General features: G+C 39.3%; 3 protein-coding genes across 5 annotated transcripts; 1 reads left to right on the forward strand and 2 right to left on the reverse strand.

Moving 5' to 3' along the window:
- The first annotated feature begins 239 nt into the window (after positions 1–239).
- aldh18a1 (aldehyde dehydrogenase 18 family, member A1) lies at positions 240–11,519 on the forward strand. Of its 3 annotated transcripts, none has more exons than XM_066666075.1 (18): positions 240–352; positions 1,396–1,498; positions 3,051–3,277; positions 3,470–3,619; positions 3,976–4,080; positions 4,587–4,745; positions 5,632–5,722; positions 5,890–6,014; positions 6,158–6,302; positions 6,461–6,534; positions 6,658–6,757; positions 6,836–7,056; positions 7,932–8,069; positions 8,160–8,355; positions 8,780–8,901; positions 9,046–9,232; positions 9,606–9,701; positions 9,997–11,519. In XM_066666075.1, the coding sequence occupies exons 2-18, from the start codon at positions 1,408–1,410 to the stop codon at positions 10,191–10,193; spliced, it is 2,424 nt and encodes an 807-aa protein (XP_066522172.1). In that variant the 5' UTR covers positions 240–352; positions 1,396–1,407; the 3' UTR covers positions 10,194–11,519. The 3 variants fall into 3 exon arrangements, with proteins under 3 accessions (XP_066522172.1, XP_066522173.1, XP_066522174.1); XM_066666076.1 differs by having other exon boundaries at positions 4,587–4,739; XM_066666077.1 differs by having other exon boundaries at positions 3,126–3,277.
- A 2,366-nt stretch (positions 11,520–13,885) lies between these two features.
- On the reverse strand, positions 13,886–16,943 carry crygmx (crystallin, gamma MX). The gene is made up of 3 exons (XM_066663143.1): positions 16,935–16,943; positions 15,362–15,604; positions 13,886–14,289 (listed from the first exon to the last, which is right to left on the reverse strand). The coding sequence occupies exons 1-3, from the start codon at positions 16,941–16,943 to the stop codon at positions 14,014–14,016; spliced, it is 528 nt and encodes a 175-aa protein (XP_066519240.1). The 3' UTR covers positions 13,886–14,013.
- A 534-nt stretch (positions 16,944–17,477) lies between these two features.
- Positions 17,478–18,993, reverse strand: crygmxl2 (crystallin, gamma MX, like 2). The gene is made up of 3 exons (XM_066664547.1): positions 18,985–18,993; positions 18,158–18,400; positions 17,478–17,756 (listed from the first exon to the last, which is right to left on the reverse strand). Exons 1-3 carry the CDS (start codon positions 18,991–18,993, stop codon positions 17,478–17,480), a joined length of 531 nt encoding a protein of 176 aa, XP_066520644.1.
- Between the last annotated feature and the right edge of the window lie 2,266 nt (positions 18,994–21,259).

The following is a 21,259-nucleotide window of genomic DNA, read 5'->3' on the forward strand; positions in this document are numbered from 1 at the left end:
GGTTGTAACAAGACATTCTTGGCACTTGCTTTTATAAAACTGTTTTATGGTGAATACCATACTGTTCAGGTTGTTAATAAATGTTAATTTTATGGTTAAAACAAAAATCGACATTTTTTACAAATATAAGACATACCCCGAAAGTAAGACATAGTGGGACTTTTGGGGGTAAAAAGAATGTAAGACACTGTCTTACTTTCGGGGAAACACGGTATTTGTTGTTGAAATGAATTAAGAGTCGACTCTGCCATATGAACATGGTCGCGGAGAGCAGCGGAGTCGCCAGGAGTTAATGTGGCTGTGAGACCTCCCTGAACTTGAACTTCAGGTTTAACAGTGTGTATTGAACAGGGTATGTACAAGTGCAATGTGTGTATGTGCAGGAATTTGACGTGATATTAAATTGTTAGCTAGCTCCTGAATTCATGTCTTAAATGAAATGTGTTAGCAAAAACGCTTGTTTGCTAGCAAGTTGGAATTGGCCACGCATAACTGGAGCGTTAGCTAGCTCTCTGTGATAATGAGAAGATGCTATACACACTCACTTTTATCCTACAAGCCTAATTCATTGTTTATTTAATAAATTAACATGTAGATGGCGATAAATTTAGAGTTTTTAAGTGGTTCGGTTTGGAATAGCAACAGTGTGGTTAACGTCATGTTAATGTCAGTTAGCTAACTTTGCTTGATGTTGGGTTGCAAGTTATTTTTTACTTTCACAGATTCATTGTTTATGTAGATAATCCGGAGGCAATGGTGCATATATAGAAACATGCGTATTATACATTCACATACATGCCTAACTCTTTATTTTGCTGTCTTAACAGCATTTTAATTGTGTATATAAAGATTAATTTTAGTAAATGATGCAATGTCTGCTTTTCAAGCACCAAATGTTTTGATATGACTAATTCCCATGCATGAGAGATGTAAATACGTTCATCGTATTTATTCAGATTTTGTTGAATCACTGGGGCATTGCATTAATCAGCAGAGATTACATCCAGACAGATGTTACTTTATATTGAAACCTCCAAGTAAACTGCAACGCACTAAAATTCTTCCAACATAAGCACATTGTGGCGTCTGTTACCAAACTTCTGTAATAACTCGGCTCCAAGTCCAATTTACCTTTCTTCAAAAAGCCGTCTACAATCCCTTCCAGCTCTAAGCATGTTGAAGTCTCCATGATGTTTCTCAGAGTTTCAAATGTTTCTTATTGAATGGCAGGCCTTCCATATTAGCTGTATGATAGGCATACTACATTAGATTGGCTTAAAGAAAAAAAGCATATTTAAGAATCTGTTTAGGTTGGTCTGTGTCAGTTTAAAAGAATCTGCAAAATTTTGATTTCAATCTGCCTTAACTAACTCTTGAAATTGTGTTGCGGTTTAGAGTGTGGCCACCATGTTGCTGCAGAGACTGTCTCTTTGCTCCAGGCGCTCTATGGGCACAAAAACTCTTCAGACTTTCACAAGATCTGTTTCACAGGGCAAGAGTAAGTTTTGTTTCATTTATATTATTTTAAATTTGAAGCATTGTCTGTCATAAAATTGCCCCGTTTCCTAGCCCTAATTCTGGGAACTCCACTAAAGTTCATAGAAATGAATGATTTATTATTTATTGACTATTTTCTTTATCTCAAGCCTCTTTCCTACAACCTTTTTCTGCACATGTCGGCCACTCTCATTCACTGGGTTTCATGCTGTTCTGTGTTCAACAGTTCTGTGTTGTCAGCACTGGGGCTTGATGGCTGCCTGGCTTTGCTGATGTGGCACTTTTTACACCGTCATTTGCTTTCAGCGAGCAGAGAGTGGGATGAGCATGTGTGTTTTGCGAATCGACTTTGTTTAGGTAGCTTAGACATTGACTTCTTTTGTTCTAGGCTTGTTTTGTTTATATTGAGGCTTGTGAGTATGGCCCTGTTTACCCTGGGCATTAACGTGTTTTGTTTCCATATTTATTTATATCTTGATATGCTTTAACTGGATTCTGTTTACACGTGATTTAAATGCCTCCCCACTCTGACCAGATGAGATCAGATTTTACTTTTCCACTTAAAAAGCACACAAATGCACACATCACTTACTTTTTTTCTTCTTCTAACCAGCTGTAAACATGGTTTCTCACATGATTCTACCAGTGTATTATAAGATCTCAAATCTTGTGAACATTTAAACAAGCGGTGACGTGTCTACATTGGTGAAGAAAATGGTTGTGTCTTGCAACTGTTGTGATATCTTCAGTGGTCAGCGCCATGACTCTTCAGAAATTAGAGTTTTTTTGGGACATCACAGGGAAGTCAAAACTGGTGGGAAACAATTGTCTGGCTATGGACACAGAATTTTTGTCATTCCTTCGCATACAATGACAGATATTCAAGTTAATCTGTGAAAACTCCAGCCAGTGATCTTCAGAAAAACAACACACCTTCATTGTCCTTCATTGTTTTTTGGGGGGGATATATGTGGCTATTGATATAGCTGTTGTTCCACTCCATCTGTATTTAGGCTATGCAGCAGTAAAATAAATTAAAAAAAAAAACAAAAAAAAACCACCCCATATACAACATAATTCCTGTTCTATGTCCTCTTCATATTGTATCCATTATAATAATCTCAGAATATAAAGTGTGTTTGAAATGGGTGTTAGAAACACATGATGCCTTATCAATGTTCTGAAATGTAGATTTTTCATGAAGCTTATTTCACAAGGTTGACGTGCTTGCAACAGCTGCAACTGAGTTTCAAATGAGTTGCAGTATGTTTTACTTAATGCAACTCTTGTGAAACTTTGTGTCAAAATTTGTGTTGAAGGATTTATTAACTACACCCTAAATCTAATTCTTATTTTTAGTCTTTATTTATTATTAGCATGCTGGGCATTCAGCTCAAACTTTCCTCATATTTCTCATTACCTTACTTGATATCCTACCCACCACCACTGTGTAGATTGCTGCAAGGCTCACCATTCACTCCTCTCTTGCCTCTTTCCTGCATGGCATGGCATGGCTTCTCATTGGCTCCTTTCCTGGCTCTTTCTTCCACCAGATCCCACTACCTCTCCATTTGTCAAACTCCATGCACTTCATGTACGTCAGTGGAGTAACGTGCCTTTTCTTACAGTGCCGCTGGCTCGTGCCCATGGTAAGTCGTTTGCACACCGTAGTGAGCTTCGCCAGGCTAAAAGGATTGTGGTGAAACTGGGCAGTGCTGTGGTAACTCGAGGTGATGAGTGCGGCCTTGCACTTGGGAGGCTCGCCTCTATTGTTGAACAGGTAAGAGAGGTTTAGTTTATATTGGGAGATTTATTTTGCTTACCCACCATAGCACAAACTAACATTTACAGGCCAGTTCTGTTCAAGTGTTACATAACAAACTGTAAGAATAATTCAGATATTATATAACTTTGTTTGGATTTTAAAAATTGCAGCCCATAATGGTTATCCATTTATTTATGGTGATTTAAGGTGGCAATGCTGCAGAATCAGGGAAGAGAAATGATGATTGTCACAAGCGGAGCTGTTGCATTTGGGAAGCAGAGACTGAGGCATGAGATTCTCCTCTCTCAGAGTGTCAGACAGGCACTACATTCTGGACAGAACCAGCTAAAAGATATGGTAAGTTAGACTGCAATATTTATGAAGCACATGTTAAACAAGTAAATGCATTGAGAATGTAGTTGAGAGTAAAAGTTAATACCTTTTGGACTTCACCGATGTTTGTTGGATATAATTTGGATATCATATGTCCTCCTTTAAACTGATTTTACCAGAAATCTTGCCTACTTCAGGTTCAAGAAAAATTGAGAAACGGCTTTAATATTTAACAGGTCAAGTCTAACAACTTATAGCAGAACAGCATGTTATGGGAAGCTCATCAAGACTGCAAAAAGAAATATGAATAACTTTGCTATATAGAATTTCAGTCCACATTAAAACTCTATCTAAATGACATTTTCTAATTTATTTTATAGACTCTACCTGTTTTGGAGGCGAGGGCATGTGCCGCCGCTGGCCAAAGTGGACTGATGGCGTTGTATGAGGCCATGTTTACTCAGTACAGCACTTGCACAGCACAGGTAAACAAAACAGGCCCTGTTTACACTTGCAATAACATTAACGTTTCAGGTCATTGTTTTTCTCTCTTCATTTAAATATAGACCATTCAATGTTTCTAGGGGTGTGTATATTATGTTTCTTTAATTAAAAACTCATGGAAGTGTTTTGTGACATTTATGTTTAATCCCACCTGCAGAACCACGCCGCCGCCAGGCTCCTGCTCCAGGGGGATTAAATACTTGCATAACTCTATACATTTTTTGTCATAACATAAGAAACACGCCACCAGAAATGAATTTGAATATATTTTGTTGTTGACACTACAAAAGCAGTGTGGTCGCAATGAGTCACCGATTACACATTGTATCCTGTTCGCCCCTGTACTTAGTGCGGACTACTAAGGATTGGTTCACTTAAGACACATGTTAAAGCCAGGTGTGAATGGGGTCTTGGTTTTTGCATCACTCAGCTGTCCAGTCTATAATAATGAATATTTCAAATAATGAATATTTCGATTTCTTTTTAGATTTTAGTTACCAACTTGGACTTCCATGATGACCAGAAGAGACGAAACCTGAACAGCACCTTGCACGAGTTGTTGCGTATGAACATTGTGCCCATCATCAACACCAATGATGCAGTAGTGCCTCCTCCAGAGCCCAACAGTGATCTACAGGGGGTAAACGTGGGTACAGATCTGAGGGGATGGGGAAGAAGGGCTGGCAAGCCAGCCTGATTTCCCTGTGACCCATGAGAGCTGCATGCATGGAGGAAGCTTTTAACACATGCATGCTGGAAGCCAGAGCTTAGAGGAGGCCAGAGCTAAGTGGAAGAAACATTGGCGCAGCTTGACTCTGCTCTCATTTCTGCACTTACATGGGAAACACTAACATCACTCCATTTTCTATACAATACACTTGCTTACATACTACAGTTCTCTCTGCATGCTTTTATGCACTGACCTGTCATCAAACATGGTGGTATCTGTGTTTTACTCACCTACAATGGTAGGGTTGGGTGGTATGATTTCTGTGTGAGCTGATAATTAAAACCTGGTACCAGTAGTTCTTGACCATAGTAAGCCAGTATGACAAAATGTAATGCCATCCAACCTTGTGCCATGATGGTCTATGGGTTAGTCCACAAAGAATCATTCATCACTTTATTTGGTACATCTACAGTAGCTTCCCTTAGTTTACAGTTGCTGACTGTGCTCCATCTGTTTGTTGCATCATTTGTCTTTTGCCTATACCCAAGGTCTCCAATGACCAAATGTTATTTTGGTGAATTCTCAGAACAGCATTGATACCACCACCTCAGTATCACTGGGTTATTTCAAATTATAAGCAGAATTTGGCCACTGAGGGAGGCAATGAGACAAATTATGCTTGGATAAAGTGGAACTGAGGGTATGCACTGAACTAACTCTTCATGGGACATGGAATTTGGGAGACATTTATTAAAACATCTGGAAGTATTGCTGAGCAGCAAAAGGCTAGAAATCAACATCCTCTATATCTTTATCAGGGACTATGGATATAACTAATGTTTTCCTTTTTGTGACAACACAGGTCATAAGCATAAAGGACAATGACAGTTTGGCAGCTCGTCTTGCTGTGGAGATGAGAGCGGACCTCCTCATTGCTCTCTCTGATGTAGAGGGTAAGATATGAACACCCACAATAATTTTGTGTACACTTAATTCTCTTGTATCCAGTTGTTAAAACAAATCGTAAAAAGATACATGAATCCTATTTTTCCTCTGTAGCCAGTTTGTCTCCTTGAAAATGATTAGCTAATAGATTTATTCTTTCACTTCTTTCTCACAGGGCTTTATGACAGCCCTCCTGGAACAGATGATGCCAAATTAATTGACACTTTCTACCCTGGCGACCAGCAGTCTATAACCTATGGTACAAAATCCAGGGTTGGCATAGGAGGAATGGAAGCTAAGGTTTGAATGCAGCAGAACTATGTCAACTTGCAGTGTGTAAAAGTTTGCAACTCATGTTTCCAATATCAGGATGACAAACGTCGACCTGTTCTTACTGTAAATGAAGTTTGATTTGTTTGTTTGTGTGTTTTGACCCTCCACAGGTTAAAGCTGCACTTTGGGCTCTCCAGGGTGGCACTTCTGTAGTCATTGCTAATGGCACACATCCAAAAGTCACAGGTCATGTCATTACTGACATTGTGGAGGGCAAGAAGGTTGGAACCTTTTTTTCAGAGGTCAAACCTGCTGGTAAGTGAGAGGTGATTTTACTTTTTGACTTGGGGTAATGTGTTGTGAGTTTTAATTGGTTGTTCCTCTGTCTCACTGATGTTCTGTTCCTTGTAAAAACATAATGTAGGTCTTTGTCTTAGAAACATCTCCAGAACATTGTCTTTCTGATACTACAGGACCCACAGTGGAGCAGCAGACAGACATGGCTCGCACTGCAGGGCGTGCGCTGGCTTCTCTGCTCCCAGAGCAGGCAAGAGCACAACATCCTCTCATTTTGCTTAATGCAGTTGTTTGTTATATTCACTAGCCATATATATGGCTTTATGTAAAAATGTGTGGCACGTTTAATTAAATACTATGTTCCTTGTGGCAGAGAAGTGAGATTATATATGCTTTGGCTGACCTTCTGACAGAAAAGAAAGAAGAAATTCTCTCAGCTAATAAGAAAGACATGGAGCTCGCCATCAACTCAGGTAAATTTTACTTGAGCCAGATTAATCTTATTACACATCGAAGTTTTGCATTAAGCTGTAGATGCTCTCATATGACAGGACGTATGCCTACTTCGATGCTGAAGCGTCTGAGCTTGTCCTCCGCTAAACTGAACAGTCTGGCCATTGGCCTGCGGCAGATTGCAGTGTCTTCACAGGACAGTGTGGGAAGAGTTCTACGAAGGACCCGTGTGGCCAACAACCTGGAGCTAGAGCAGATTACTGTCCCCATCGGAGTACTGCTTGTCATCTTCGAATCCCGCCCAGACTGCCTGCCTCAGGTCCTTTTATTTACACCCAGCACATACATGACATGTTCTTAAAAACATGGATGCATCACAAAATGTGCCATGAAAAAAATGTTTTGTTTTTTTTTTTTTTTTTTTAAACCGTTTTTGCATGACCCTGCATATATGCATAATTAATGGTGCTTTTTCACTACATGGAATCAGCTTGATTTGGCTCGAGTCACTTTTAGCTTGTTCACTAGCAGAGCTGCCCGGCGAAATGGGGAAGGTGACATCACAAAAACCTGTCTGTAACAGGAATCACATGCTGTGTAAACCCCAACAAAGCCGGCGGTAACATTAGGTGTTGTTTATTTGTGTTTTTGCGTGTTGTTTTTGGTTTTTGGACTGCATATAGCTCAGCGCCCTAGTTCTAACAGATCAGTTTTCCCTGTTGCACGTTCGGCTAGAGATTTTGCCACTGATACATGGAGCTTTTAAACCTCTTTAAAACACCATGTGGTAATGTTAAACGCTGCTGTTGTGAATCGTATAAAAACCAATGTTACCGCTGCAGTAACTTGTGAGATTACAAGCAGCTAATTTGTGCAGCAGCTCTGCATTGCATGGTGATTAACAGGTCTCTCTGACCAATACTTGGCTCGCTTTGTACCAGGCCTGAGCAGGGACTAAAAAGAATACCCAGTTCCAGGGAACTGGTACCAGATTTGGCAAGTGGAAAAGCAAAAGAGCCGAGCTGAGACGAGTCAAGTTGTGTAGGTACCCTGCAGTGGAAAAGCACCATTAGAGCAGCAGATTTTGTTTCATTAAATGAACACAGCAGAAGAGGCTTATACATTAGGGCAAAAGAATCTCTGTTCATTTTGATTTTGAGTGTGTTTTATGTTGTTTTCTATTACCATCAACAGGTGTCTGCTTTAGCTATTGCTAGTGGGAATGCTCTGCTTTTGAAGGGTGGAAAAGAAGCAGCTAACACCAATCGTATCTTGCATGAGTTAGCTCAGGAGGCTTTGTCTGTGCATGGTGTCAAAGATGCTATCCAGCTGGTAAGATGCTAAAATGATATACATATATTTTATATTTTTTTGTTTCCTGTTCCATGACTATGCTCTTGGCCTGGTTTGTTATCCTTGTAGGTGAGCACACGAGAGGAGGTGGAGGATCTGTGTCGCTTGGAGAAAATGATTGATTTGATCATTCCTCGTGGCTCGTCTCAACTGGTCAGAGATATTCAGCGTGCTGCTAAGGGCATTCCTGTGCTGGGCCACAGTGAGGGCATCTGCCATGTCTACATCGACCATGAGGCCAGCATTGATAAAGTCGTCAAAATTGGTGATATATGAATCTTAGATATTCAATAACACAATTTCCACTGACCTGAAAGTCAAATTGCAAGACAAATGAACTAGTATTTCTCAGTCTATTCATCCTAAATAAGCAATCAATTTAAACAGTCAATGATTTGTAGAACAATTTAGATTGTTGGCTCTGTATATTTGCTGAAAAGAATACAAGACAATTACAAGAGGGCAAACTAACTGCCTCTTTAGTGATATGAGTGTTAATGGAATTGTTATACAGACTAAAAAATTATATTTTGTATTGGACATATTGCAAGGAGATTTTGTTTCTTCCCTTATCATATTTTGTATTACATATGTTGTAAATTCCGTGTAGACCCAGACCCACTTTTGTATAGTACATTCTTAATATTTTACTAGCCAGAAAGACTTAAACTTTGATTTTGTCCCTGCAGTCAGAGACTCAAAATGTGACTACCCTGCAGCCTGCAATGCAATGGAAACCCTCCTGGTTCACAGAGATGTTCTTCGAACTCCACTATTTGACCAGATAATAGATATGCTGAGAACAGAACAAGTAAGATGATGTGCAAAACAAAAAAAAACTATCTGAAACTCTGGTTACCAACTTGGTTAAGGGACCATGTTGCTGTAAATAAATTGAGTTGTCATTGTGTTTGAGATCAGCGATTCTGATTATTTCAATTTTGGCTCTGCACAGGTGAAGATACATGCTGGCCCCAGGTTTGCATCTTACCTGACATTCAGCCCTTCAGAGGTAAAATCTCTCCGTACAGAGTATGGAGATCTGGAGTGCTGCATAGAGGTGGTGGACAGCATGCAGGAGGCTGTGGATCACATTCATAAGTATGGGAGTTCACACACTGACGTCATCGTCACTGAGAATGGTAAAACACCTTTTTCAATCATCTTGCCTAATGTAACATTATCCTGATGTAGATTTGACACCATCCTGGAAATTATGAATCTGCATTTGCATAGACTTAAAGATTAATTTCAGTATTAACTGCTGGAAAATGTAGGATCAGTTTTTTCAGTCTCTACTTGAAAAAATGCAGAATGTGTCCTTCATTGACTTTCATAGTGTAATATTTTAGCTGCAGCAGTGCCATCTTGTGGTAAAGATGGTTTTAACACTTTTAAGCAAAGAGGCAGAACAATCATGATTCTGTTTTATTAATGATGATAGACAATTATAGCTATAGCCTTCTTAAATAAACACGTGAATATGACAGATTTCCTAAATTTGACTGATTTCAGAGGAGACAGCAGAGCAGTTTCTGCAGCTGGTGGACAGTGCCTGTGTGTTCTGGAATGCTAGCTCACGGTTTGCTGATGGATATCGGTTTGGTCTTGGTAAGATCACTAGTTCTTTTAATAACTGCATCTTCTTAAATATACCCTTTTTTAAATTAATAATTATGATGTGTGTGTGTGTGTGTGTGTATATATATATATATATATATATATATATATATATATATATATGAGAAGTTATTTGTTAATTTAAAATGTTAATGTGGCTGTCAGTCAACAATGTTATCACCCCATTTCTATTTTTGTCAGTTTTTCTTGTGTTATTAAAAAGGAAGACATTGTTTCAAATAATATATTACAAGTCTTTAACCAGCATTGTCCTTGTCTGCTTTAGGTGCAGAGGTGGGCATCAGCACGGCTCGCATTCATGCCCGTGGTCCTGTGGGACTGGAGGGGCTTCTCACCACTAAGTGGGTTCTGCGGGGAGACGGTCACACAGCTGCAGATTTTTCAGAGCAGGGCAGCATGACGTACCTGCACGAGAACCTCCCTGTTGCACAGCCCTTGACTGGACAAAGAACATCCAACTAGAGTACTCAAAAAAAATGTAAAAAGGAAGAGAGATATAGTGTTTTCACTCTCAGATGCACAGCTTGAACACTTAAAAACCCTCTGGGACCTGAGTAATTCATTGAAATCTAGTCTCTGCAAATCGTAGTATGATTTACAGATTCAAATACATTGGCATTAAATATAGAAAATAATTTACTTATCAGATTAAGTCTGTTAAATCTGACTTCCCTTCTACCTCACCTTGTTAGTTGGCCTGTTTTGATTAAGATGGCTTTGTATGAAGTTGTATACGTATAGGATCTGCTCAGTGGATACTCTGGCCCCCTGTATACATAAACCTTATTAATGGTTTATTTAATTTAATGTAATGCTATATACAGCTAGAAGCAGTTTCCTTCAGGATATTTTCTGTGATTTATTTCATCTGAACGTTCAAATATTTAAAGCATTGCGCCCAATAACAATGACCCCAGATTTCTGTTCTCAAACTTAATTCTGCACTATAACAATGGACCTATGACTCAAAACTGTATTGAATGGTTATTTTTTAGATAGAATCATCAGACCTGTGGGTTTTTTTTTTTTTTGTTTTTTTGTTTTTTTTTAGTTGCAGCAGTCACTCCAAAGTGAAATACATGGACTGTGCAACATGACACTTTTTTAAACTACATTTTTCCTTCTTTGGTTTCTTTTTTTAGGAAGCGCTGTATTGTGAACAGCCTAAAGCAGAGAAGCCTATAATGAGCTTTATATGGTAAATCTAACACCTGAGACTATCTGTTCCTCTCAATAAGAGCATAATAAAAGGAACCTGGTCCTAGATCAGCAGTCCTACGCTAAAGGTTTATGAATATAGGTCCTAGGTACAAAATGCACTGTACGCACAGCATGAGTTACTGTTGCAAATTAGTGAGAGTGAACAATTGCCAAAACAGTTCTTTTAAAACTTGTATGTTTACTTATTACTTATGACCATGTCAAGTTTCATAGAAAACAGAAATCCTGTCCTTGAAAAAGATGTAGTGAGCTTTTTGCTTTGCATACATTATCTGCATTGAGGATGATCATAACTAGCAAAAAAACTTTTTTAGATGAACTGTAGAAAAAATAAAAAGGAAAATAAACGCCTTCTGTTCTCATGGAATTAGTATATTGCACAAATGTTGGTCTCCAGTTATTTCAGCCACTGTCATCACAGCTTTCTCATCTGCTGGAGAGTTAATCATCTTCATGTAAAAGTGCTGTAACATTCCAAAAATGTTTTTGTGATAAGCAAAGTTCATTGACGATGTACAGAGTTTTTGTATTATATTTGCATTGTACAATAAATGTTTTGCAGAATAATGTATTTTTGTTCTGTAGTTTCTACAGTCTGCACTGGTTTTAAACGAGTGTGCGCTTACACTTTCATAGTTGGGATTTTACTTTTGCAGATATTTTAGTGCATAGAAAACTCAGGACGCTAGGGCAATTCTATATTAATTCATTAATCTTTATGTATTTCTCAGCTGCGTGTCAGTGAGTTAGACTTCAAAAAGCTTTCTTAAGGGAAAGGCTCTACAGTGAGTGCAGAATGGAAGAGTGAATACAATACTACAGAGGATTAATTATGTAGCTATTACGAGAGAAGAAGCAGCTGAGAGAGAACTGAGTCTTGCCATGAAAGTGCCAGTGCCTTTTGACATGTGAATCCTTTTCATTCTCCAAAATGTACTGTTTACCCTCAATGAGCTTTTTCATCAAACAGTAAAAGATCTGGAGATGAAGAGAAGCATGGTCTTCTTCATGTATTCTTGTGTTCCAACTTGGTGTGACTAAGATCTATGATCAGTGTCTATATCAGATGAAAGAAAATTTCTGAATCTCACTGCTCAAAAAAGAGACAAATTTAGTGTAAATTTACCTTAGTGTCTTACCTTGCAGCAGTACGTTAAAGTCAGTCTTGTAGGCAAAACCCAGTTCACATTTTTGTTGTGGAAAGCTGTAATTTGATCATGGACCGCATTTAACTGCCCACAATTATCCACTAAAGCCATGCCCTGTTCTTAAAGGTGACATTTGTGATTATAATCAAAAAGCACTTTTTATAATATTCAGAAAAATTCTCCTCACCATTTACTAGCTCTCTAGCCTCTTCAAATGCTGGAGTCAGTAAATGAGTAAAAAAAACAAAAACAAAGTGGTTCAGTCAGACATGCTAGGCTTCCTCTCGCTCTGCTCATGGCAGAAAAACATTGAAAAGAATATTGGATTATTCCTGCTTTATAGGTGGGTAAAACAGACCTATTTTCCTGTTTCAGATTACTTAGGCAGGGACCCACTCTAAATCCAGGGGACTGCTAACTGCATGAAAGCAACAGACTGAAAAACTAAACACACTGAGTTACAAATAAATTTATGTGGAAATTCAAAAAGTGAATAAAAACTTAAGCCCCATTTTGAGGCGTATATTTGAATTAATATCATTTATAATAAAGGTACTTTTTACAGATCCTAAAGATAATCTGCAGTACTTATGTATAGTACTTTGTAGAACATTTTAAAAATGGGGTATTTAGCTGTTATATATTTTTCTTTTAGGTCCAATCTAGGCATGAACACACTGTGGATTTATAAATAAATAATTACTTACGTATAATTATCATTATATGACATCAAAATCATTTGATTGATTATTCATGATTGTTAGATTAATTTGACCCTTAATGTTCATCAGCCCACATAGCAGCCATGGCTTTGTATTTTGACCTAAGATTATAACATAAGTAGCACATTATGTTGAAGGTCTGAAAGAGTCCAGGGCTGAGGATGTGTAGATGCAGAAGTTTAGTGGGCTGTTCTCAGAGCAAGCTGTCAAAATGTTCACAGCAAATTTACCATAGCTTTAATTGAACATTACTCAAGGCCAAAACTCATATTTCTTGTTGTACTTGATCTTGAGAGACTCTCAAACGTGTTCCCTGTAGAGCTCGTATTTCCTTCAAATCAATAATTAATCGTCAAAGTTATTTATTCATTTGTATCTTCACCAATTACGGGAGCCTAATTAACAATATCAATAATTGATATTTATCTCTAAAAGGGCTTGGTATCCTTAGCCCATGAAAAATACATGAGCTGGGATATGGACTTGGTTTTGTTTTGTGTTCTGAGAGAACCGCATGCTTGCGGCTAGTACCAGGCCACTTTGACTCTTCCTCTTTTGAGTCTGCACTGCCCTGTGATGTGCAGCTAATATGGGCTTCTTTCATGGGCCCAAAGCGCCTTCTTCGTACCATGTGATCTTATAAAGGCTCTGACATTCCCGTCCTCAGATACTGCCCTTTTTGTTCTTCAATAACTGAGCTCAAAGAACCAGGCTGTTCCTTGATAATTTTTCTTTGTCTTTCAGCCATGCTGATGTCACACCAGACCTCATCTAAACGTGTATGAAACAGTGAATAGTGTATGGCACTTAATGTGGAAGTGAAACTTTGGGATGCATACCTTATTACACACTATAATATAGGCTGTATAAAAGTCTTTTATTTGACTTCAGTAAAATTTTCATGACTTTTCACTTCTAGCTGTGGTGAAAAGGTGTTGGGAGGGTACTGGGAAAGCTTACAATTTACTTTTTCATCACAAAAGGCAAAGGAGACAGTGAGCAACTTTGAACAGAGGCACTTAGGTACGGTGCCAAGTCGTGGCAAAAAGCATAAATTCAAATAGCACACAGTTCCAAAGGCCTGGTGGAGCCCGGCTTCATTTTAACTGTTGCAACAAAAGCTCATTCTGGTAACATTAAACACAATAGACGAAAGGTAAGGTTGGTTTGCTAAGCTATGAGGAAAAGTTTTCAGTTGAGCTCAGTGATGCGCCTCAAGGAGCCAATGGTGGGATTGGGGCTGCCCCACTCGCTGAACCTCCTGTACTCTCCAGGACGCAGGAAGTATTGGCGGCCACTGTAGTTGGGGTGCTCGTGAAAGATCCAGTAACCCTCCATCACATTAGCAGAGGACACATCGCCATTGTGGAAACGCTCACGCAGATCAGGGCAGTCCTCCATCAGCTCCAGGCCCTGGCCAGCAAAATCAGAACGCTCGAAGATCTTCATCCTATAGTTGCCGTGGTACTGGAAGGAAATTTTGTAAATAGGGATTAGGGAGACAGTCCATAAGCTAAAGAGAAAATCTGGTGAGATTATTAGTTCTGTTTCCTACAGAACATTTGGAATGACAATGCTGGACAATTTTGAGACATTTTGTAAAAGCAGCTAAATTCATTCATACATTCATTCATTGTCTGTAACCACTTATCCAGTTCAGGGTCGCGGTGGGTCCAGCACCTGCCTGGAATCACTGGGCGCAAGGCAGGAACACACCCTGGTGGGGGCACCAGTCCTTCGCATGGTGACACACTCACACACTGACTCATACAGTCACACCTATGGACACTTTTAAGTCATCAATCCAATTAATAAATTAATTTGGATTTATTTGATTTTGCATTTTTTAGAAAATTTCTAAAAAATTAATTAATCCATTTTCTGTAACAACTTTTTTCCTGTTCAGGGTCAGAATGAAACCACTTTATAACAGCTCCATGGTCTTGGATGTTATTACTTTCCAAGTAATACTAAAAGCATTTCAAATGGTCCTTTTATCATGAAATGAAGGAGAGCAGCTGTGTTCAAATTATGTGGAAAACTAAAAATGGACAGAAATGGTGATGCTTATGTTTAATTGGAGAGCAACAATATACTATTTGAAAAGATATCTGTCCTGTGACATGATTTTAAAGCTGCAAGATCAGAATACTTTAATATAATGATCCTGTGGTTCCTGTGTTACTGGAAAGAAACCATGAGAATCAGCCAACTATGTGAATAGCAGAAATCATAACTTTACATTTTCAACAAAAAGAACTTCAGCAGAAACCTCTAAAACTTCAGCTTCAGTTCTTGAGTTCATTTTTATATTGTCTTGACTTGGAAGTGGGCCAACTGAACCTTTGCCCTTAGAGTGGTGTACTCTACACTGAGCATTTTACTAGCAGTGAAATTCATAACATTCAACAAAACAATTATCATGTAGTGTTTGTGGTGCTGGAAATAAATCGTGGAGATGATTTATATTAATGTGAATAGACATCATTGTAATTATATTTAAAATAACTCTATTCAAAGTCATATGAACGACACTTACAGGAGGCACTATGCGGCAGGAGCGGATGCAGTCGTTGAAACCAGCCCAGTGATGGTAGTCAGGGTACTCTCCCTTGGGGAGCATGTACTGATATCCAGAGTAGTTGGACTTCTCATAGGCCATCCAGCATCCACCGTCTACACGGATGGAGTTACACCGAGAGATGTGAGACTGCATCTCAGCACAGTCACCAGAGCACTCATAGTGACGACCCTGAAAGTTCCTGTCCTCGAAGAAGGTAATCTACCAGAAAGAAAAGTGGAGAGATGGGGAAGGTTTTATACTCAGTCCAATATAAAAAAGTGTGACCAACATGTTTAAAAACTCCAGCAGCACTGCTGTGTCTGATCCACTCATACCAGAGCAACACACATGATAACACCAACACCAAAACAGTGTTACTGCAATGTTGTTAATAATCCACCACCCCTTCCTTTAATACATGCTCTGTGGGGGTCCTGAACATTGAAAAACTGAGTGAAAGGGTGCTGACAAACTGCAAACTACATATTATATTTGTATATCTTCAAAATAAACATAGATATTGCCATGGCTGACCAGTGAGGTACTCCACATAGAGTCAGTATCCAGCTGAGCCTGCTGCTTTAATTTAAAGGAACACTAAGTTACATTATGGTTGTTTTTTTTTATTAACTCCTCGGGCTCCCCCCAGTGTAATTATTTTTTACAGCACTATACTGAACTCAATTGGGATAGGGCAGGTGTTGGTTTCTGTAGTCCTGAGCCCAGAGTAGCAATGACAGCGGTTCTGTTCTCCCTATTACAGATCAGTGAAGCATCACAATGTTTTTTAAGCTTTAATTTAAGGTAAAAATATTACGTATTGTTCCTTTAACAGCAGTTGAACCACGTGATCAACTGACGACTACGCTCTAAAGTGAGATTTTCTGCCACACGTGTGTAAAGGTAAGCCCAGTAGAAACGTACAGTACTTTAAATCATACATAATTTTTTTTATGCGTCTTTAAATAAGGTTTGTCAATGTAAAATGAGTTATTATTTATCTGCCACCCTAAGATAACTTGTAGTTTTGCTGACACACAGAGCATTTAACGTTATATCTGAATGCAGAATGTGCTGGTTCGCATTCGGTAGCTATAACTTACAAAAACCTTGACCTCTAAAGGCTCATGAACATTCGGCTGCTTTTCCGAGCTTTTAGTGAGAAAAGCGATTAATTGTGGATGTAACGATAACGTTAGGATGAAACCGCGAGTGGTGACGTCAACAATTCTAAGGCGGGAAGACTGAAAAAAAACTAGAAAACTATGAACAGTCACCAAATACAATACTTTTTCATACAATACTTTTTCATACATAAAATAAATAATAAAAAATCAATTCTACAATGGGCTCCGCTGGTCTAAGCTGGCCATGTTTACCAGCATTTGAAACACTATACATATTGCCTGTTTTGTTTGTCCTATGGCCTTTGAACGAACGAGATCCTCTCTGGAAACTGGCACATGTCTTGCATTTGAAAACACATATAGATTATAATGTGCCATATTCTTCGTTTTCTTACAAATGTGTAGTGTTATGGGATGCCTACCTTGCCCATAGTGACTGTGTTCAGACCGGACCAGGCCCCTTCAATGGGCCAGTACCATTTTATATACTGGGCATGGCTTAGGGCTTATTGTATGTGGCTCACAAAGCTTTGCCATGTCAGCAGATTGTGTTCTATAGACTGCGTGCCATTATACGTCTGGCTAGTGCATGCCCCTTCTTTGTCTCTATCAGAGCCCTTTTTATTGCATGCGAAACACAGAACCACTGCACTTTTGAGCACCTGACAATAAGAGTGCAAACTCTGCCTTTACTTAAAAGAGGGTTTTAAACATGATCTGTAAAAAGGCATATGCAAAGTCTGCTGTAAAACAGTTAAACTTCCACTTTATTTAAATGTTTTTATATTGATGAGTTTTAGCAGTGAGACCATTTGAACAGTACTGAGTGGAATTATCTGATGCATTTCACTTGAACATTTATTTTATGGGATTGGGCAGGAGGGAGGGGGAAAAAAGACAATTTGGAGACGTTCTCTTAAACCCAACCTTTAATGGTACCCTAACTCCACAAGTCAAAGATCAGTTTACATGAAACCACCTCTCATTCTTCTGAAAGAGCCAATCATGGGGTTGGAGCAGCCCCAGTCTGAGCAGGCTCTGTACTCTCCGGGCCTCAGGAAGTACTGGCGGCCTCTGTAGTGTGGGTGCTCATAGAAGACCCAATAGCCTTCCATGACATGGGCAGAGTAGATGTCATGGAAGCGGAAACGGTCATAGACGTTGGGACAGTCTTCTGAGAACTCCATCATGTGTCCAGCCATTTCAGGTCGGCTGTAGATTCTCATCTTGTAGCCTCCTCTGTACTGTATTAATAGAAGAGGCAGAAAACAACACTCACAATGTTAGACACAAGCTTTGAATTCTGGATGTTGCACTTGAAACTAAGCCTTTGATCAAGACGCCCTGCTGTAAATGTGGTGTTTGAAGTAGAACTTTAGTCATTTTCGTTGAGCAAACTTTAGTGACAGTGCAAGGTATTTTCCACTCTTCCCCCAAACCAGAGGGATGAATAGAATTATAATGAGGGAATGTAGTCTTTAGAGCGTGTCTTCTGCTCCATTCTGTGACTGAATCTCCTGGTGGACCCTCATAGCCTTTTTTTTACGACGCATCTATAAATTACTTCAAAGGCTTCTCTGATTGACATTGATTTGTTAAGTTGGTTTAAAGTGGGGAATAAAACCCATCAGTTTGATTGACTTACCGGGGGATACATCTGACAAGATCTGATGCAATTGTTGAAGCCCATCCAGTGGTGAAAGTCAGGGTACTCCCCACGGCTCAGAACGTACTGATAACCCATGTAGTTGGGCTTCTCATAGGCCACCCAGTGACCCCCCATCACTCGAATGGAGTTGCAGCAGCTAAAGTGCCTGAAGGTGTCAGAACAGTCCTCAGAGCACTCGTAAAGGCGCCCCTGGAAGTTGCGGCCTTCGTAAAACACGATCTGTCAGAAGAGTGAGGTGAAAGGAACATATTAAATATTAGTTTTTGGGTAGAAAGTACAGAATAAGGTAGTATTTTATGAGTCAATAAACATGGTAACCGCCACATAAGAGGAATGTAGATTATCAAGAAGACACAAATAGAGCCATTTAGTGATTCACTTCATGCAATTTTTAGTAAATCCTTAGTAAAAAAAGTGCTAATTTCCTGCCAGACTGAGAGGTAAGATGATGTTTGATACGGATGTCAGCTTAGCTGATAACACCGCCCTGGGAGGATACACTTCTAACAGAAAAGAGAAATGGCATCATTTTTGCATGGCAGCAAACTGAGTAGGCCTCCTAGGAAAGATCTCTGCACTGCTCAGTTTATAAAATGTCACTGGTATGTTTGATTTACACAGTTGTAAGGAATACAGTGTAATGTTTTTAGTGGCAGAAAGCATTCATTCCATAGATTTGTCATTATTTAAAAATTTACCAATGAAAAATGCTACCACTGCGAAGTACTAATTTTTACTTAAGCTCAGTTGATATTCTCATAGCCCGTAATGATCTTAGACATTATTTACGAGTAATTTCCTACCTTTCCCATGATTGTAGGGCAGGATGCACACCGTCGCGTTGATGTAGCCCTACAGACCTTTTATATACTCTTCTTTAGAAAAGGGCCATGTATATCCACTCTGGTGCCAGAGGCACGTCAGAGAGCCTAGAGTTTACCTTTTGAAACGTCACAGGCCTTTCCTATTATTCGCGCCTCCAAAGGCAACTAAACCCACTGCTCCTATTATCCCCAGTGCCAGAGTTTACCTTTACAAATGCCCCTCAGGCTGAGGGCCTTATTACTACAGCAGGCCTTGTTCAGCCATGACATGATGTGGCCCTTTCACTGCTTCCCACAAAAGGGTCAGGAACGTTAAAACAACAAGCTTTTTTGTTACTTTTTGCTTTATGTGCTACAATACGTAGGTGTGATGTAAACAATTTTGGCTTGAACTTTTTGTTTCTGGTTTCATGTCTTTTTTATCTCTTCTAGAGTGTACTGTGTGTCTTGGATATCAGGATGGTGTTTATAGAGTGTCAATAGAGCAACAATATGTCAGCATGTAAATATGAATATAGGTATCAAGAGAAAGAGCATTGGGATTTAACATTTTATATTTTGCTAAATAATCGGAGTAAAAATAGTTTTCACACAAGCGACATGCACATCCCAGAAACAATTTTGTGTTTCTGTCAGCTATATTTTGTGAACACTTGCTTTTTTGGGCATACAGGATTTTGTTCTGGCAGCCAAGTCCAGTTCTAACGAACCTGAAGAGAAAACTGTTCTGAATGTATATAGAGGAACACAGATGTTTACATTATGTAGCTCATTTGTTTGGGATTGATGACTGATCTGGAATGTCTTTGTTTAGTTTGTAAATATTCAGTAACAATTGCAATCCCATTCTGCTTAGAACCTGTCCAGTTCTATATGTCTTAAGCTTTAAAAAACAAGGAAATGATGAAGCTATGTTATCATTGTCTTTGTAGCACTGCAAAGTATTTTTCTTTCAGAGCAGTTGCACATTTAAGTGATTCTGACACTATTGATTGTTCTAGTGTGTGTTGACATAACCTCCATCAATATGTTGCCTCTTTTTGCTTCCATCGCCTGAAGAGCCGCTCTGATGCAAGGCCATGCCAGTGTTGGTGGTGGGGCGATCACAGGTTGTCTTTGTGTGTGATTTTTGTGATGGCTGTTTAAACTCTAGGACAGTTGACTTTGGCATATAAGAATAATCCCTCAGCTCACAGGCAAAAGGCTAAAAAGAACTGCCCTTGTATGTGATTTTCAAAGTCAATCTTTAGTCTCCTCTCCTTTCAGTAGTGCTCTGTTTTCTGTTTTGTTTTTTACAGATTTCACTCAGAAGAAAGACAATGCTAAAATAACACAATAGCCATGCTGTTCTTTGACTGCCATCCTGGCATTGCATTAAAAGCAGATCAATCTCACTCTGAGAGAGAGTGAAAGTTGGAGTTAGATTTCATTTCCCAGTCAATTACTTCAGCTGACAGTCATAGGGGCTTTGAATGTGTCATTTTAAGGCACACTTTTGTTTTTTTAAATGGCAAAGATTGATCCTCAAAGCTCATTTGTGTCCATTTCATCACAGTAATTGTGGCATATTAGCCCAGCCAGATGGTGTTAAATCAGGCTTGGAGCATGACTCTGTGAGTTTGCAGAGAACAGGGCCCAAAGAGGCCATTGCGCACTGGTGCTTAGGAACGGTTTATCTTTTCTGTCCTCATCAATATTACATGCTTGTCATATCTTCGGCGTGGACTTATCAGCCTTATTTTTTTTTGCTGTTACTTCGTAGCTTAATAATTACTGTGTTACTGGTGCTCGGCACGCTGCAGGAACGGTTCTCCTTCTTCACACACTCTCAAATAATAATCTTAAAAGCACTACAAGCCATCTCCTCCCCACATGGAGAGAAGAACATCAAATAAGCCCCAGCATGCTCGCTCGCTTCCCCCGAGAGAACAAAAAGCCAACACTCAGGATCTTTTGCTTCATCTCCAAATGAGATAGCGCAAGAAGGAGGCTGCTGAGAGTTGGGCTGGGGTACAGCAATAGTGCAACCACTGTTTATTTCTGTGCAATATGGCAGATCACTTCGCTAATGACTACTGTGCATTGTTTAGATGCGACCAGATAGGACTTGGAGACCTCTGTGGACATATGTGAGAGAAGAGTGTGTTGTCGTTTCAGTCCTGGGTTGGGGGGCATTTGGGCTTCAGCCTAGATTGAGGGTTTGTTTTTCGTGCTAGACTGCGAATGTTTAGGTTTAAACACAATTTTCGTTGTT

Source organism: Hoplias malabaricus, chromosome 3 (genome assembly GCF_029633855.1).
Source record: "Hoplias malabaricus isolate fHopMal1 chromosome 3, fHopMal1.hap1, whole genome shotgun sequence".
NCBI lineage: Eukaryota > Metazoa > Chordata > Actinopteri > Characiformes > Erythrinidae > Hoplias > Hoplias malabaricus.

What these genes read in the sequence shown, in the direction of transcription:
- aldh18a1 (XM_066666075.1), top strand. Translation starts at nt 1,408, where the DNA reads ATGTTGCTGCAGAGACTGTCTCTTTGCTCCAGGCGCTCTATGGGCACA. An exon ending in ATCTGTTTCACAGGGCAAGA is followed by an intron (nt 1,499 to 3,050) that starts GTAAGTTTTGTT and finishes TTCTTCCACCAG; the next exon opens with ATCCCACTACCTCTCCATTT. An exon ending in CTTCTCTGCTCCCAGAGCAG is followed by an intron (nt 6,535 to 6,657) that starts GCAAGAGCACAA and finishes TCCTTGTGGCAG; the next exon opens with AGAAGTGAGATTATATATGC.
- crygmx (XM_066663143.1), bottom strand. An exon ending in CCTGCCGCATAGTGCCTCCT is followed by an intron (nt 14,290 to 15,361) that starts GTAAGTGTCGTT and finishes ATTTCCTTCCAG; the next exon opens with TACCACGGCAACTATAGGAT.
- crygmxl2 (XM_066664547.1), bottom strand. An exon ending in CTTGTCAGATGTATCCCCCG is followed by an intron (nt 17,757 to 18,157) that starts GTAAGTCAATCA and finishes CTATTAATACAG; the next exon opens with TACAGAGGAGGCTACAAGAT.